At 36.7% G+C, this 18,542-nt stretch overlaps 1 protein-coding gene across 3 annotated transcripts in view; it reads right to left on the bottom strand.

Moving 5' to 3' along the window:
• AHI1 (Abelson helper integration site 1) overlaps window positions 1–18,542 on the bottom strand; it is an 84,627-nt gene that overhangs the window by 35,432 nt on the left and 30,653 nt on the right. For all 3 annotated transcript variants that reach the window (XM_064708110.1, XM_064708111.1, XM_064708112.1), the window contains one exon: window positions 11,164–11,281. In XM_064708110.1, coding sequence (XP_064564180.1) covers window positions 11,164–11,281 — 118 coding nt within the window. The remainder of the gene's footprint in view (window positions 1–11,163; window positions 11,282–18,542) is intronic.

Raw genomic sequence — 18,542 nt, forward strand, 5'->3', positions numbered from 1 at the left:
AACTGCTGAAGATCCTTTACATGTGTGTGTAGTAAACAAAGATGGAAGTTTCCTTTATGTTCTGTACCAGAAGGAAAACAAATTTCCAATGAAGTACTGTTATCAAGGTACACTTGATGTGATATGCTATAGATGTGCATTAGGTGGGCACTACACCCCAAATCTTGCAAGTAACAGTAGAACAACTATATTTCTCCTCCTCTTGTTGCTGTTTTTTATGCAGAAGCAGCCAAATCAGAAGCAAATACAATTTAGCAGAACATACATTGTATTAGATTGAACTGCTGGACACAAAAGGTGAAAAGTCACCACCAATTAATAAATATATATATTCAGAACTTGTGTTTTAAATTATTTCAAAAATGAAAAATTCCAAGAATATGCTTGGAATCCTTACAGGAAAGAAACACCTGCTTGGTTTTAGCTAGGGCCCAGCTCACAACAGAAGTTCTTCAAATAGCAGCAAGCGTAACTCTGTTATATTCTCCTGAACAAGCAGAAGAGGTGACACACCTGATGGATACCTTCTCTGTACAGAGATAGTCACAAACTACCCCCGCCCCCCTCCCAACTTTAGGGATAGGCTCATCCTTTTTCACTACAGAGGTGAACTCTGCTTAAATACGATTATCCATTAATGAAAACTCAAAGATGCAGGAAGTAGGAAAATGAAACCTATTCAAGGTCTTCACCTAAAAATACACCACCTCACAAAGTGAATCTTATGCTCTGTAGGTGCATAGTGACAACCAGAAGTTGGTGAATGAATTCTCATGCCATTTCAAATTGCCACTAGGCAATTTGTCACACCAAGAGATGCTCAACACATATTTTGAAAGAAGCTCCAATTTTCTGTATGTTATTATTTGGCATATTAGCTGCAGCAGACTGCTTCCTTTGACCAGTCAGGCTCTGGAAGGATTGCAGAAAGACCTGTATCAACACATGCCACTGCAACACCCTTCAGCTAATCTGTAAAAAGCCCCAATCAATGAGGCACCAGAAGCTAGCATAGATAGACAGCTGGAGTAGAGATTGACAGGACAGGAAAAGGGGATGTGCAATCTTGAATCATATGGGGATGCAGTATGCTGGAGTCAATCTTCAGATGAGATACAGAGTGTCAAATATTATCTGTTACATGGTCGAGTAAAAGCCTTCTGCAAAGAGACTGTCCAGCAAGCCAGAACAGAGCCCTGGGTCAAGTGAGCAGGGGAGACACTAACAGAGCTTTTTTGAATTTGCCTATTTGTCACTTGAATCTTTTTTCTTTGCCAGCAAGTAAAAACTGGAGAAACTGAGCCTTAATTGTAAGAGGAAAACATGAGAAAGGAACCTCTACAATCCTTCACTGCATGCCATAAGATTGCCAAAAACACCCAAATACAGGTTTTCAGAGGCAGAGTTCTAAGAGAATTCTAACGCTTCATTTGAGGCCAGCAAGGAACGAGTCACTGTTCCTTACAGCCTCCAGCGAGCAAGAAAGCAAGTTAACAATGAGCATGCAGGCTTCATGAAGCTCTCATTTCATCTGGATGAAGGCAGCACATTGAGGTATATAACAGCAAACTACTGTGTGACAACAGCAATGTCTGAATTACACACCTATAGAAGCCCTCACTTCTCTGCACCTGCCTTCTGCCTTCTTAATGCTTTCCCAAGCCACCATCCTCTAGCATCACTTTCTACTGCATCAACATGATCCATATCAAACTACAATGACCAAACTGCATCAGTACCACAATCTGCTGCAGAGCACACTACAGACCAGATATACTCAATGTTAACTTAAAAGGTGTTATGGTGATAGAATTAATCGTGTCAGGGAGGTTTGTTCTCACTGAAATCAGTGCTTCAACAACAAATGTGACAAGGTGCATATGAATCCATGGAAGTTTAATTGCTTCACACATAAATATCTATCAACAAAATTAGCAAAGGCTTTTTAAAGCAGTTGAAAAAGTGTGCATGTGTACCAAAATGGGATGGATAATGTATGTTTAAAACATAGATTTTTTTTTTTTTTAAATGCACTTAGGATTTGCTAATTTGTCAAAACCAGCAATGAAGTCAAAGTACTTTGGTCTCCTCTTGGGAGATGGAGCTGGTTCCCTCCTGTGCACCATGGCTGCTACTGGGGTTTTTGCATTGTCCTCCCAGCTCCTCTGTAAATTACAGGAACAGAAGGACTGGAGCAATACAAGCAGGGATCAATTTCCCCATTTTATTCACTCCTGTTACTGCTGTACAGACAGCATCCTTGCTGATGTGAGTTTTCTGCTGGACAAGAGGACTGCACAGTCCTTTGCAGAAGGACTGTTTCCCTCTCTCTGACCAACTGAAATTTCATTCAAGCATGTTGTCTCATGGCTCAATAGCCCAAAATTACACACAAGTTCAGAGTGAAAACAGTTAACAGGACCTCTCAACTTAGGAATTAATTAGATTCAGTTGTTTTAGGATCCACAAAACTGAGAAAGTAAGGGCACACTTAGGCCAAATCTCTTTTGGCAGAGACTTACCACAGAACTACGTCACACCCTGATTTTGCAATCTATATCCATTGCTGCCAAGCAGAGAGTAATGCTTCATTTAATCCACACCCTTGTATAATTTGGCTGAGAATACTTCCTTTAGCCTGAAGGCTCAGCAGTAATTACCCTAACATACACCAATTTCAAGTAAATATAAATGGTGTTCTTTAGATAAAGTTTTTGGAGTCTTCAAAGATTGCTGTTATTGTGCTCAGTATTTAGTGTAATTTTTAGAGAAATATTTTAATTAACTTACCTAGAAGAAATATGAGAAAGAACATATAAAAAAGGAACATGTGTATCTTTGATCTCAGTATAAACAATTCTAGCAAGTTTAACTAGAAAATACAAACTCTTCTGACATTTATAACATCTTATCAATCAGATAGAAGAAACTGGATAAGCAACCTTTTACAATAGAAGAACTAGACTGTCATTAATGTTAATGGTTATGTCTCTCTGTCTTTACTATTCTATTGGAACATCTTTGTGGTTAGATGAATCAATTTATAAAATTTATGTTTTCAAATTTAAAAATCATTTTTACTATTCATTTTTTAAATGTAAACACCCAGCTCTTCTACCATAAGACAAGGTCCTGTATTGTGCCTTGAGCCAGAACTGAGTCCAATGATGTGGGCAGCACAGCAGGGTCACAGAGCTCTGAGGAAGCTCCTTCTCCTGCAGAATGGCCTGAGCCGCCTGTAAGCCATGATGAAGGCACAGGCGTGTCCCGATACTCTTGATTTTTATTTACTGCCGAAGTCAGCTGTAAGCTGGAACATCATGAGCCTTTGTAATCTATTTGCACTGAAGAAACTGAGTCACAGCTACTTCAAAATGTAAATGGTATAGCCAAAGAGGTTATAAAAGGAGGTATAAAAAATAACAATAACATCTTGTGATAGATATTCCTATTGTTTTAAAAGAAAATTAACTTTGAGAAAAATATCTGTAAGCTGTATTTTTCAGTTCTTCCCTAGCGTTATAAGCAAATAATAATGAAAAAAGTTTTATTTTCTTTCTTTCTCCCTTCTCTTACACATTTCCCTTAAGTCAAAGTGAGAGACCTGAATATCTTAAAATGAATGATCATTTTCCCCAGGGGAGTTCCCATTCAAATTAATAGACATATATAAAAATAGTAATTTAGACTTGATGCTCTTCTGCTTATGGTAAAAATACTTTAAGCAAACAGTGTAATTACATCAGTTGACACTTGCTGAGAGCTGATCTGTGGTGTTGAGCTGGTGATTTCTCTCTACCGAGTTCTCCTACCAACTTTTAAAAAATAAAGAGAAAATCCATTAACTGGATCTAAAACTTAATTAATTGTAATAAATACTCAGTGACTATGCAGTAATGTTTAATTAAAACAAAGGCTTGTAATGACTATAAAGGTATGTTTATCTTTGATTAATAGAAGGAAAAAAAATCTCACAACAGAATAATATACTCAAAAACTACGTGCTAGTATTCTGCATTATTGCTATCATTATTGTCATCTATTATTTAGGACCAAGTGGCGGTGGGGATGTTTAAGTAATTCAGTTTCCAGAAGAAAGAAAGCATACATACTTGATCCAGTCACAGAGTTAAAATCAATTACATCCTACAAATTACAGAAAATGTGAGAATTCTTCAAAGTAGCAATAACATATTTATTGCAATAACAGAAAGCAACTCACATTTCTACATTTAAGAATGTAAAAGAAACTACTAGGCAAAATTCTTAAGTTTTTTGGCATCAGTGTCCCATTAGAATAATTAAATGAAAAGGATCACATTTTCAAAAAATCCATCCCCATAAAAATGTAAGAACAGTCCTCTTAAGAATTTTTTGAAGTTTAAATTTCTGAAAAGTGTGTCAGGAAGAATTAGTTCTTCAGATATGTGACAGAGCAGGAAGACAGCAAACTGCATAAGACCATAGAAATATAACTGCAAAGTGAGAGACAAGTACTAGGCACTTATTTCTTTCATCTTGATGCACATTCCCCTTTTTCAAACACATGACACAATCTACTAGCAGCAGATTGCAGCTTGCAGGAAGCTAACCACTCCACAAGCATTTATTCTCATGCATCACTTCCTATGTTGGCAGCACCTCTATAGCACACACTGAAAGTGTTCTGCATTTCTGGCCAGCCCCAGACTCCATGGGTAGCAGAGTGCTATCAAAACATATTTTGCTCACTGGACTGTCTGAGCAAGGCCACTAGGAATATCCCTTAGTGAAGGGAGAATTTGCATTTCTTCCTCTGTAGAAGGAGGAGGGAGTAATAGTAGCAAGAATAAACGGAAAAGATAAACAGATCAGGCAAACAATGGAAAGACTACTAAACAATTTTGCACAGGCCTCATAACATCATTATTTTCTCAATCAAGAACACAAAAAAAGACCAGACTCACCAATGTTAATGAAATTGAGAAACTTTGTGAAATCATTATACATTACCTACTTCCCTTTTGTAAGTTTTTTCATAAATAAAAAATGAAGTAAAATTAGTTCCCTATCATGACCTGTAGCAGATTGTACTACACTCACACCACTTTCAAGTAATAGTGTGGGTTCTGAACCAGTTTTAGGTGTGTATTTGGTTCTCTTCACCATAACGTTTCTGCCCTAATTTTAAGACGTGGGGATAAAAAGAAAAATGTCAATGGAACTTAGACATTATGACAAATTGCTACAGCATTTCCATAGCTCTGATCTGTGCAGCCCTGCTAGCTTAATTGCTTTCACCATCACAGCAAATCTAAATGAAGCTGCTGGGCAAGCTAATGAGGCAGCATACATTACAATTCAACAAGGAACAGATATACCCAATATCCTTTCAAAACAAAATTGAGTTATTTTCTTGTGTTTATATTCTTAGCAAGAAGTCTTTTATACATACTCAAGACATTTCTCTTAAAAACTGTATAGGAAGATATTTCACTCCTATGTTAAAATATGATTTGTTAAAATACAATATTAACACTAATATGCTAGGAACAAAAAAAGTATGTTTTCAGTGATCCATGTGCCATTCAATTTGCTTGATTTCTCCAATCAAAGGGCACCCCCTCTAAACAAAAACATTCCTCCACCCTAAAATTACATATTTCCAGCATAGTAGTGCAGGGAAGATGGCAATGCTGCCGCCTGTACCACATGGCTTCTTTTAGTCATCTTCCATCTTTCAATCACCTCTTTCACGAGGTACTACAAATACTGTACTTCATCCTATACTTGGACCATATAGTTCACATACATGCACTCTTCTATTAATATATACTCTTGTTGTTTTTCAGTATCTATTTGGAATATTTTGTTAATGATTATTCTAAAATTAGAAAAAAAATAAGTTATTACACTAACAAAATTGAACTAAATTGTTCATTTGATACATGTTCAATTACACCTTGTGTAAGTCTTATTTCCCCTAAGAGTTTCTCAGTAAAAGATGAAAAGAATAAGGCAACACTGAACAAGCCTTCTGTAGAGATTCTTCCTTGAGTGGCACAAAATTATGTGAAAGGCATATAGCTACCAAAAAACCCAAACAAGTCCATCCAATTCCTTCAGGGCTGTTGCAGTACTGAAGGACAGATGTTACAGAGTTGGGGAGAAAGTATGAAATACTGGGGGGGGGGGGGGATAAATGATTTAACATACATATGAGACTGCAACTTTTGACATGCATTTCTGCAGCATCTCTCCACAATGTGAATTTTGCTACTTGGTGTAGCAAAATTGTACCTCCTTTTTCTGATTCTAAAAAAACCCCCCAAGAATAAAAAAATGTATTTTAAGAACACTTAACTGATGCATTAATATTTCCGATATCTTTATGTAGAAATCTATTTCACCATCTGCTTGGGACTGAAATAAGCAGTTTTAAATAGACTATCAAATGTAACAGAGGACTTAAATATGAAGTCAGTTTTGTTAATTTTTTTAGAGAGTAATAAAGAGTGCTTTGAAGCTTTCCCTTTATATAGGTGGAAAACACCTTTGACTGTCAGTTGTGTTAATGGAGAGAAAATTTCTAATTGTTCTCAACCCTGCCAAAATGTTGTGTTTTTTGTTTTTGAGATTTTCTTTAAAGATACAAGAACCATCACGTTTCTAGCACATACGTAATTAATTTTTAAGAGCAAGTTTAATTAACTGGTTCTATTGAAGTCCAAATTTCAGTGAACAGATCTGTGTAGTATTTATAGTCAAGCTTCAATCTCCCACATAATTAACAATTAGGGTCACTGTTAATTACAATGACTTGAAACCTAAACTTATTTTAGAAAGCATGTCCTGAACATTATGGTAGCTACTGAAAAATCATTGTTGAATAAAGCCCAAAGATGCCGGATATTTCTCTCATGGCATGCCACAGACCTCCAAAACAGTGTCTCATAGGAAGGTGATTTCACTGTCCAAAGATACTCACAGTCTTAAGGAGGAAAGGCAAACAAAATTTTCCACAGGGGATTTTAATGTCTGTGAGCTAGAATGAGCAATTGAAAATCTGGAGGTTTTGCTACTTCTCTATTTGTTAAAAAAATAACAACTAGGAAATGGGTCATCCTGGAAGAAGTTATGAAAGAGGAGGATATGAGAAGAAAGAGACAGGAATGTTAAAGACAAAGTTCTGGATAATGCTACAATACAGTGCTGCAGAACAGCACTACAGGCCAGGTATGATAAAACTGGCTTTAAGCATGAGCATAGCCAGGGCCATACAGCACAGGCAAGGTAAAACCTCAATTCTGACTATCAAAGACAGATCTCAATCAAATTGCATTTCCAAGGTAGGAAAAAAAAAAAAAAAAAAAAAAAAGGAAAGCAAAGGAAGAAGAACATAAGTTCAGCAACCTTAAATATTACATACCTCTAGGGACACTACAAATGTAAAACCCAAAGGGGATGACTTTCTCCAAAGACAAATATCTAGCAGACTTTTCAAAATTACTGACATTGTTATGAGCACAGGTACAACTATACTGAGGCAGACACAAAAATTATTCTGATGTCATAAAAAGAGTCACAATCCTGATGAAAAATTTCAGCAAACAGGTCGTCATGACAGACAGTAAGAAAATCTAAATTCCACGCCTTTCCCTCAAATTTTAAACAAACTTTGTGAGAGGAAGGCACACAACACACATTTTCTTTAGCTAATTCTGTTAAATCTGATGAAATGTCTCTAATGAAATGCTTTATATGTAACACATAAAACTAAGTGGATCCATGTTGTACCTGCTTTGTGGCACTTATTTGCTAATTACTATTTGACAAAATTCATTATGTTTTTCTAGTAATTCTAACCACACTCTTGACCAAACTCTCTCTTGCACAGCGCTGCACAGAATCAATGGGAAAGCAGTAGATGGTGTTAACTTTGAATTTGGCAAAACTTTCAACACTGTCCCCCATAACATTTCCACAAATGAACAGCTCAGGTGGGCACTGTGTAAAACGGACAGTGCAGCGGACTGGAAGCTGGCTGAGTTGAAGAGTTTAGAGGCTTGTAACCATTCACATGAAACCTAACTGGAGACTTTAGACCAGTGGTGCACTCCACAGGTCAGTACTGGTGTCCACATTTGAACCTCTCCATTAATGACCTGGATGACAAGACTGAGTGCATCCTCAATGAATTTGCAGATGAGAAAAATCTGGGAGGAGGAGCTGATACAACAGAGGAACATGCTGCCATTCAGAGGCGCCTTGACAATGCACACAAATGAGCCAACAAGAACCTCTGGAAGCTCAACAATGGGAAATGCCAAGTCCTGAACTAGGGGAGAAATAATCCCATGTACCAAAGCAGACTGAAATACACAAAATATAATTTCAACATAATTAAAATGTTAATTTTAATAATAATTCTTTCATGTGAGAACCATCCATAACCATATTCAACAGTTAATAATTCTTTCATGTGAGAACCATCAAATATTGCAATAGGTTGTCCAGAGATGTTTTAGAGTCTCCATCCTTAGAGATATTCAAAACCCAAATGGATACAGTCCCTGAGCTCTAGGTGAATCCACTATAAGGAGGAGGTTGAGCTCCATGGTCAATAATATCATGATCCTGTCTTTACTCATCTCACATAAAGAATATTCTGTCATTGAGAAAGATACTGAAGCTCTCTATCAGATAATTAAACAATTAATTACATTATTTAGAGCAAACTGGTTGGAAACAAAGGCAGTCCTGCCTTGGCATCCATGAGCTAACTATTCTTGAGGGAAGTGGGGAAATAGAATAAATAGCAGAATAAGGCTGGGGCTTTGTTAAAATCTATAAATCTGTGAAATTATGCACTTGAAGAAAAGCCAAAGCACACGATATGTCAGGGTGTACAGAACCCATTTGTCAAAATGAACATACATATTTAAAAGCCATAGCAGTGAGCATTACTTTTATTTGAAGTATTATATTACAAAGTCACAAATAGCTAATTCTGCAAATGTATCTGGATATGAAAAGATTTAAACGTCAGGAAAGATCTGCTGTACTGCCCATACAGCACATAGATGGAAACACTGCTTTTCCACTGCTTCCTACCTCAGGCAAGACTGAGACAATTAAACTGTCCTTTAAAAAGAAAGGGCTGCATATATTCAGGCTGCTACACTCCCCATACTACAAGATATCGGCTACCACCTTACCAAACTATTAGAGCATGCACATACACCAGTTACGTGGTTAAAAATCCTGCTAACAGAGCTTTACACATGTAAATGGGAATTCTGCATTTTGCTTTAAGAAGCACTAAATGCACAGTAAAAGGTGACAGAACTGAACTGTCAACATAACCTTCAGGAATATGGAACCATCTGCTGGATCTCTAGTACAGGCCATTGCTAACAATGCAACATCCCAATTAAAATAAGTACAAAATGAAAATCTATTTTGTAAATAAAACCAACACAGAAAATAAAGGTTCTGTCCTCACAGCACAATCAATAAATCAATAGAAACATTTAAGTACAGATTATCTATTATTCAAAAGCAAAATTTATCTGGCAGTTAGGACCTATGAACACCAGCACTTATCTTCACAGTTTATAACCAATGGGGAATGATGAAATAGATAAGTAAATCTTTTTCATGTTTCACTGAAAACAAGTCTACCACAATAGAACAACCTGGAGGCCCACAAAACAACAGAGAAGTATTTCACAATTTTAAAATATTTTCTTATAGAAGAATCTATTTTAATTGTTGCCCATTAGTATTTTTATTGTTGCTTTCCCTTAAAAATATTCCTGTTCACATGGCTTCTTCTTAACTATGTTTCCTATTTTACTATGCTTCCCTGGTATAAATACTTTCCTGTACCTGTGGATCATCCTGGAAGTAGAGATCAGCTTTGGAAACAAAAACACTGAGAGTGTTCATACACAGCTGTAACATACACCTATGTTCACTCATGCTACTTAGGAAGTCACCATCAACATTTTTATCTGTGCTTCTGCATAAACTGAAATTCAAGAAAACAGAATTACTTGGTTTAAGCAATACTAGGAATAGCCATGTAGAACGACTTAAAAGCATATGTTAATGTTCTTTAAAGGGTTGGTCCACTTACTTTGGGTGTTCAAAATTTGTAAGCATATGTGTTCTACTGCCTCTGTGAGATTAACACACAGCGGAAATAACATGTATCCATTAGCAACAGATGAATATTATTATGGCTCCAAGCTCTTTTGTTTAGGTAGACAATAAAAATACTAGTTAATTGGTGTATGGCCATTTGCATTGTGAATTAGTGACTAAAAGTGATTCTGAGACCAGTGGTCTATCTTTTAGACCATGCTAAGGACCATTTCCCCAGCTGCTCAGTAAAAGTAATCATAACTTCATTTGCGAAAAAAATTGTCTGCCTTTAGGAGATAATTCTATATAATTATAGAGATTATTCCTATCTTTACTATCTACATTTTAAATCTCTATTATGTGTTTTTATTTCATTATATATTCCACCCTCCCTCTGGAATTCTTTTTACTCCTCTCAAGGATACAAAACAAAAACACTTTGAAATTAAGGTGCCAATTTTCTGTCTTATTTTACAGGTGCCCAGAAAAAATGGCATGAAATTATAAATTTTATTATTAAATACTGTGATTATCACTGAAATAGATATTATTAGCAAAGTAAGCATCACAAATGTACATAATTGCATTGCTTACCTTTTTCTCCAAATCTTTAATATAAAACGTCTTTAGGGAAAAAAAAAAAATCTAAAGATAGATTAAAAACAGCTGCAAATAGACTATCAAGCACTAAGGTTTTGTAGTAGTATATATGTTTTTAAATCCTATTCTTTTTGAATGCCCATGTTTAAGATACTTCAGAAAGCATTCAAATACTATCAAAATATTAAATTAAGAAAAGCTAGCAATCTCATCCTCTTCTATGAATTTACAGCACTAATAAATAGGTGTACAGCTTAAATAAAGAAAAATTTTACAAAGAAACATGCATCAGCATTGGACTGTATCACATATAACAAAATTGGGTTAGTCCCTGGAAGAGCTGCACAGCAAAATTTTAAAAGGCAGAAAATAAAAAAATTCTCATAGAAGTTATCACCCCTTCTGTACAAAGAGTGAAGAAATAAAGAAACTTACCACTTTCAGCAGTGAAAGAATACAGAGGATTCAGTGGAAGACTCAGAGCACCCGACAGCCTTAGCTTGGAGTGCGGCGACAGAGATGATGGTGCAGGAAGCAAGAGATTTGAGTTTGCCTGTAATAGGAAGACAAATCAGAAAGTGAAGTGTAATTTCCTGGGTCACTTACTGATGCAATAGCTAGAAGAGAAATATGTGTTTACTGTAAATAACTATTAAATTCCAGGAAAAAAAATTAAAGTTCAAATCGATGAAGACTAACAACTTCAATATTTATTTTTTCTTAGTATTTGGAGATACAGACTAGGAAAAATTACTGGCACAGCAACAAACTCAATTGTGTGTTTATATATGAATACTAACTCTCAAGTAATGCAAACAATGAAACAGAATTGTCTGAACCAGCATTTTGTTGCATCTTCGTGTATAAACATAACAAGATGTATATATGCTCATAAGCTTATAAGTGTAAAATAATTTCTCATTTTTGAGTCCTCAAACTACACTACATCCATGAATAGATACTCACCACTATAGGAAAAAAAATCTTAAACCAATCCTAGCACAGAAGTGATTTCTGTAAAGCAATAAACACCAAAATCCCAGGCACTTCCTACATTTAAATCACACATAATATAATTCCAGTCCTAATCTCCATAGCAACAAAGACAATGTAGTTAAAATCCATTTTCCTATGGACTTTATAGATATATATATATATATATACACACACACACACACAACTATTACAAAACAAAAGCCCTTCCCAAACTTTACTCTTGTAATATTATCCAATACAGTCTATGAAAAAAAAATTAATTATCTCAAGTTTTTGGTTGATCCAAATGAGAATTTTACTGTTTGTTAAATATATTTTCACTGCCTTAATACACCAAAGCCAAGGCGGAAGAAAAACAGGCCTTGAATAAAATATTTGTAACTTTTCTCAAGCAAGGTATTCATACGCTAAAATTCATTAGAGTTATTTACATAACATAATTCTTGGCCCTTTTAAAAGTCAAGCCTATTTCATCATATAGAATAAAAGCATATGGTTACTCAATCCAACTAAAATTTCCCAGTTAGTAAAGTACTACCTCTGGCCTCAGTAAACTCTAGATCAGAACCTTAAACATAAGTGGTTGCCCAGTGATATCTTGCAAGTTTTCAAACTACTGCACTGTAAATTCTGTTTAAAGAAAGGAGACAATCACCATTCACTTGGGTTTAACTATCTCAAAAATGACATATTTTATATAACTATTCTTTCTCTAATTCAATATTTATTATTCAATTCAATAATGCATAGTATTTGTGTAGTGGCAAATTACCTGAAATGTACGTAATTTAGCAATAAAAATGTGTTGAATTACTTGACTGGGCCAGAGGTATCCGCCACCAAATCCTCTGCACCACTACACCTGACCATCTTAATGTGTCTGTTTTTTCTGCAGGAATATGGATTTCATTATAATGTGGAAAGTTTATAGCAAAAATTATCTTTGACTAACAAGGAAGGAATCTTGCAGCAAAAGTGAACAACTGTAATGACTACACGCCAAAGCTGACAGAAAGAAAAGGTAGAAAATCAGATTAATTCACTGAACATTATTTCAAAAAAGCATTAAACCTAGTAGATTTTACTACAGTATACAAATTTAAATGAATGCTGGGAAATTTTATCAGAATGGAGGCCTGTTTTTCTGAACAACTGCAACAATAAAATCAATCTGCTTTTCTTACATTTACATATGCAAGCAAGCTTCATTAATATAAAGTTTTCCCTTATACAAAAGAATGGTGGAAAGCCATTAGCGTACATATTTACTCAAATACAGAAAAAATAATCTGTTCTGCAAATGTTTTGATCTCAGCTTCCAGTATTTCATCTTCTTTAATCCACTGTAAACTCTAGGGAGAGCCTTTTTCCCTAGATAAATGAGAAGATCTACCCTTTGCATGAATTTATTGCTAAGTGCACACTACACCACAAGACAAACAGAGGTTTTCCAGTCAAATACTTTAATGGAACTCTTTCAAATTTACTATCAAAAATTAGATTTCAGATAACACCAGGAAATGAAGACAGGTTGAATATATTGGCCTTTGGAAATCAAGTTTAACAGGACAGAACAAACTTTTGAAAACTAGCACTTAATAGATGCCTCCCCAGTTCATCCTGGAAGGAAGAATTATAAAGCTAAGATTGTCTTGATTCTCATCCTTGAACAAATTATACCAGGGATTTGGAACTCTATGTAAATTATTCCTGTACAACACTTAATTCACTTCTCTTTGGTTTCCTGCTGTATTATGCAAACACTCTCACTGTACCTGCCAAATAGCGTGCTTTGAAATAAAATGCAACAAGACACACTGAAGAGAGGGCTGAATGTGCAGTCCTGAGGATTTAAGAAAATCACCTGTTCTAAAATGCAGCCTAAGTTCCATTAGAGCACTTCCTTTCTGTCCAAGGCCTTAAAAACAAGAGGAAAAACTTTTTAATAAAAAAGATATTAAAAACTAAGTTTTAAGTAGTCTTACAGGAAGTGATTTATACCTCTCCTTGATGGCAGTGAAGTTGAATTCAGGTGAGCAATAAAAGACTCCCCACCCAAAGCACAGACAACACTAGAGTTTTAATGACCTTTCTGCCACTAGCTCTTAAGTATTATTTAAATCTCTAAGAGGCCCAAGGAGGAAAAAAAGTCACAACACTGTAACAGAAATGGGAAGCACTCAGCTAATAAGTGAGGAATTGTGATTCAAGCACAACTGCTTCCAGGTGAAGTACACTGTTCTATGAAAAATAATTATCCTACAACAAGCAGACATAAGACTATTCACAGAACCAAATTACTTTTTTTTTTAAATACAGGCTGTGGCAAATCATTACTAAATATCTTCATAACAATGAGCAAAGCTGGCTAAGATAGCCAACCATGAACTTACTTATTTTTCACAACAGGCTCTGCTTTCTTCATGCATGAACCACAGCTTTATCAGAGACACAGTTTACTACTACCCTAAATTGTGCAAAACTAAGAGTTAAAACACTCTCATTGCTTCCATCACAATCAAAATACCGATGTAATTTTTGCCAGGCTTAAAGAAAGATGATTTGCATTTTCTTTTCTGGGTTAGGGCAGCTCTATGCAAATTATGCAAATACACACTTTCACTGAAACTAGCTTTCACGTTAAAAGTGAATTGCATGAGACAAAAAAATCGAATGCTGTAACACCTGACAATGTGGCAAAAGCATATATCAAGAGATAAAGCAGCCAACATGTAACTGATTCCAAGACTAGTACTACAGAGTATTTACAGATGCTATTTGTAAGTGCCACAAAGGTGTCAGACATCTAAAAGGCAAATTTCAGAGCTAGAATACTACACCTTCAAAGAAAGCTCTTCTCTCCATACCTACACAACATATATCATCCCCTTGTTATGGACAGTTAAACTGGTTTTTTTTACTGCTAGATGGAGTGAAACTAAAAAAAACATAAATAGTAACATTGAATGAAAAACTCTTATAAGCACTTCCAAGAGCCAGAGATGAGTTAAATGTTTTCCTATCAAAAACCTCCATTAACAGAATAATGCATTAGTATTAGTTCCTTGAGGTAGAGACAAATAACTGCTGCAAAGATTCACTACTCTGTAATTTCTCTATTTGGAAATGAAGCTAATTCTGCATTCTGGTTTCATACAGAAATTAATTTTTACATTTGTATCAAAACGTCTTAGCTTTTGTGAATTGCTAAAGCTTTAGCACAATAATCAACTCTTTGTTCTAATTTCTGGGCTAAGAATGGCAATGCTGCAGAAGAGAAGAAACTTTATCTATAATTTGTTAAGGTTCAAGTTTAGGTAAAAGGAAGAAAAACAAAAATAAAAAAATTTATTGGCTCTAACAGGACCTGGAAAGGGGGCATGGGTCATAAGACAAAGAACCCAATCTTATATGGGATCAGAGTATTCTCTATCTAGCTTAACCCAAATGTAATGTATTGACAGTACATTTTCCAATCCGTATCTAAGTCACAGAACTCTAAACTCTACACTTTAAAGTTAGTTTTAAATCCAGTAGCTGTTAAGTTTTAAAGTTCTAAAGTTTTAAACTTTTCAGTTTTAAATTCAGTATGCTGTTAAGTTCACACGTGTGAAAACCAGAGACACCCACGTTGGCAGATTTGCTATTTGTCTGTTCCAGCACATTTGTCTCAGAAAACATGACTCCAGGTGTGACCTTAGGCCAGGTCTGCAAGGTGTGCTGCCACCATGCTTGTCCCAGCATGGTACTGCCGGCATGTCTGTGACAAGGGCATGAAAACATGACCCAAAGACCAGGATTACTCTGCGCTGGGGCGGCCTCACCTTGAATGCCTTGTGCAGTTTCAGGTGCCGCAAGGTAAGAAAGATGTTAAACTATTAGAGAGTGTCCAAAGGACAGAAACAAAGATGGTGAAGGGCCAGGAGGAGAGGCTGTACCAGGAGTGGCTGAGGTCACTTTGTCTGAGCCTGAGAAGGGGAGACCTCAGTGCAGTTACAGCCTCCTCATGAGGGGAAGAGAAGGTGCAGACACTGCTCTCTTCTCTGTGGTGACCAGTGACAGGGCCCAAGGGAATGGCCTCAAGTTGTGTCAGGGAAAGTTTAGGTTGAATATGAGGAAAAATTTTTTCACTCAGAGGGTGGTTGGGCACTGCAACAGGCTTCCTGGAGAAGTGGTCACATCACCAGCCTGACAGAGTTCAAGAAGTATTTGAACAATGTTCTTGGGCACATGGTGTGACTCTTGGGGTTGGTTCTGTGCAGTGCCAGGAGGTGGACTTGATCTCTGGAGGTTCCTTCCAATTCAACATATTCTATGATTCTGTGAAATACATACAATGTAACACACCTGTGTTCTCATTTGGATTTTTAATGTTCCAACTCGACCACAGTGCAGCAAGCCATCCTACACGTGGTTTCATTTTTCTCCATTTTCACTCGTCATTCTCAGAAATATTAGCACATTCTCACACATGTGGCAGAGTGGCCACTTTTAAGAGTTCTACTTTGACAAACACTTTAGCAAACCATTCATGTGAGCATGCAACTCTGATAAGCCTTCCAGCAAAGCCAGTACTTACATACATGCATCATATCTCATATGGGAAAGAGAATTGCATACACATTAAAAACTAATTCTCAATTACAAATTAATAGAAATTTGAATTTTTATGTTGTATATTTTACTCTGGGGCTGTCCAAAATGCGATAATCAGGCAGGCAATACTGCGGCCACATGCAAAAAATTATCCCATGCCAGCTTGAAAAGTATCTACCGCTGTCATCTGAGTCTCATGTTGGATCACTGAAAAGATCAGCATCAAGACTCCTTTCAAAGAAATCTCCTCCCCCATATCTCAGTGGGTCATAAAGTCCTGCAAGGAAACACTCTCAGTGTTTATAATTACTGCTGCTATGTGACAGATATCAAACTGGATGTCCATTCTTTAAACCACCATCCTGTACTGTTTGGAAACTCACACAGGGAGAAGACTCGGATGAACTTTTGGACCTCTCCCACGTGGCTAGAGGGCTTGGAGGATGCTGTCAAAAGCACTGATCATTACTCTGCTCACAGTGGACTTTACTCAGCCCAAACTAGTCAATGGAAATCTAGTGTTACAAAACTCCAGTGGTTGAAAGTTATTCTTTCAAACACAGTTGTAGGCTTACCTATTTTATCTAGTCACACAGGAACATGGACCTTGTAGATGCTTCTGCTAAACCAGATTTGTCTTCCACAGTCCAGAACTACTGGTTAATCTGGGACTAAAGAGTTGCAATGATAAAGGTTCTCATAAACTCTCTAACCCCATCATTTTCTTCATATGGCCAGACATCCAGAACAGTAAAAATTTATCCTGGAGTATCTTCCTGGAATACTTGTCCCAGACACAAGGCTACACGCTCCATTCTCTCCATGTTGTGCCTTTCTCTGATAAACAACTTGACAGCACCAGCACTCACTCTGTAGGTGAGCAGAACAGAATGAGCAGAAAGTAGAAACAAGGTTTGCTCCCTTGTGTCAGGCCACACATAATTGAAAGGTAGAAGCAGCATACTAGTGTTATCCATGAGAGCTACTGTGTGCTGCTTAATGAAGGGGTTCACTGGGAGTTCACACTTTAGAAATCTGTGGTCTGTGTGAAGGTCTTTAGGATAGCTTTCTTCCAGACAGTTTCAAAGTTCAGGCCTAATGGGGATGCCAAAGCCAAGGAACCAGAATAAATCTAATCCAAACCCCTAAAGCATGATGACAGTAGTTACAGCAACCCCAGCAAAAACAACTTTCATCTACTCATCAGCTTCTTTTGTGATTCACTACTTATTAATGCAGACAAAACCTAAAACTACATTTAAAATAAATCTACATGCACTCAAAAGTACTTCAAAATGAAAAACAGTAAATGCAAACTCAAATGTGGTTCATGTCATTGTGAAAAGTAATTATAACTTCGCAGTGCTATTCAGGAACATTCTGCATCCTTGTTGCATGCAAAATTGTCTCAAGTTGGGGAATTTAACTTAATTAAATTTATTGCCAATTACAAAAGTTTAATTACCAATTTGAGTACTGAGAAACAAGACAAAAACACCCAGCCAAGGAAAGCACTTTTCATCCGTTTTTGTCTGTCTCCACTTCAGGCACCTCTTTTTTCTCCTTTGTAATCCCCAGTCTCCTTAATTTTGACATTACATTACACTCAGTCCCCTTGGAAAGGCAGTGGAAGGGTGGGGCAGTAGAGTGAGACTAGTGCATAGTGACTTGCTCTTTTTGACTCTTCTTTTTTCTTGCTCTTTTCAACTGCTTAATATGGATCCTTCACCACCCAACATCCTTGGGGATTGCACCTGTCCAGCATGGATTCTTCCACTGTTTGCAACACGGTCAGAGATGTACCATCATGTGTGTTTTCTTTTGCATGTCCTCGTGTATCTCCTGTCTTTCCCTTCAAGCCTACTCTGTTATTTCCCTAGTATTTCCATTTCTGCATTGTTTTGAATCTCTTGCATCACCTCCCTGCCTCCTTCTGTGTCTTCTTTCACATCTCCTCATTTCACATGACTCCTTGCATCCCTCCTCCTGTATCTTCACTTGCGTCCTGACACGTTTTCCTTTGCATTTCTCCTCTGCTGTGGTGTTTCCTGTCTCTAGTAGGTTCTGACCTTTGTTAAGTCTCTTTTCTCAGAGGTGCCATACTCTGTCTGGTTCCAGTTTCAGTTGTGCAGTTGCTCCATACTGCCCTTCAATAAGCTGGCTTGAAACAGCTGTGCCCAGCACAGGACATGCTCTCCTCCCTGCCCTGCAGCTCCTTAAAA

The sequence above is a fragment of the Zonotrichia leucophrys genome, chromosome 3, assembly GCF_028769735.1.
Source record: "Zonotrichia leucophrys gambelii isolate GWCS_2022_RI chromosome 3, RI_Zleu_2.0, whole genome shotgun sequence".
Classification (NCBI taxonomy): domain Eukaryota; kingdom Metazoa; phylum Chordata; class Aves; order Passeriformes; family Passerellidae; genus Zonotrichia; species Zonotrichia leucophrys.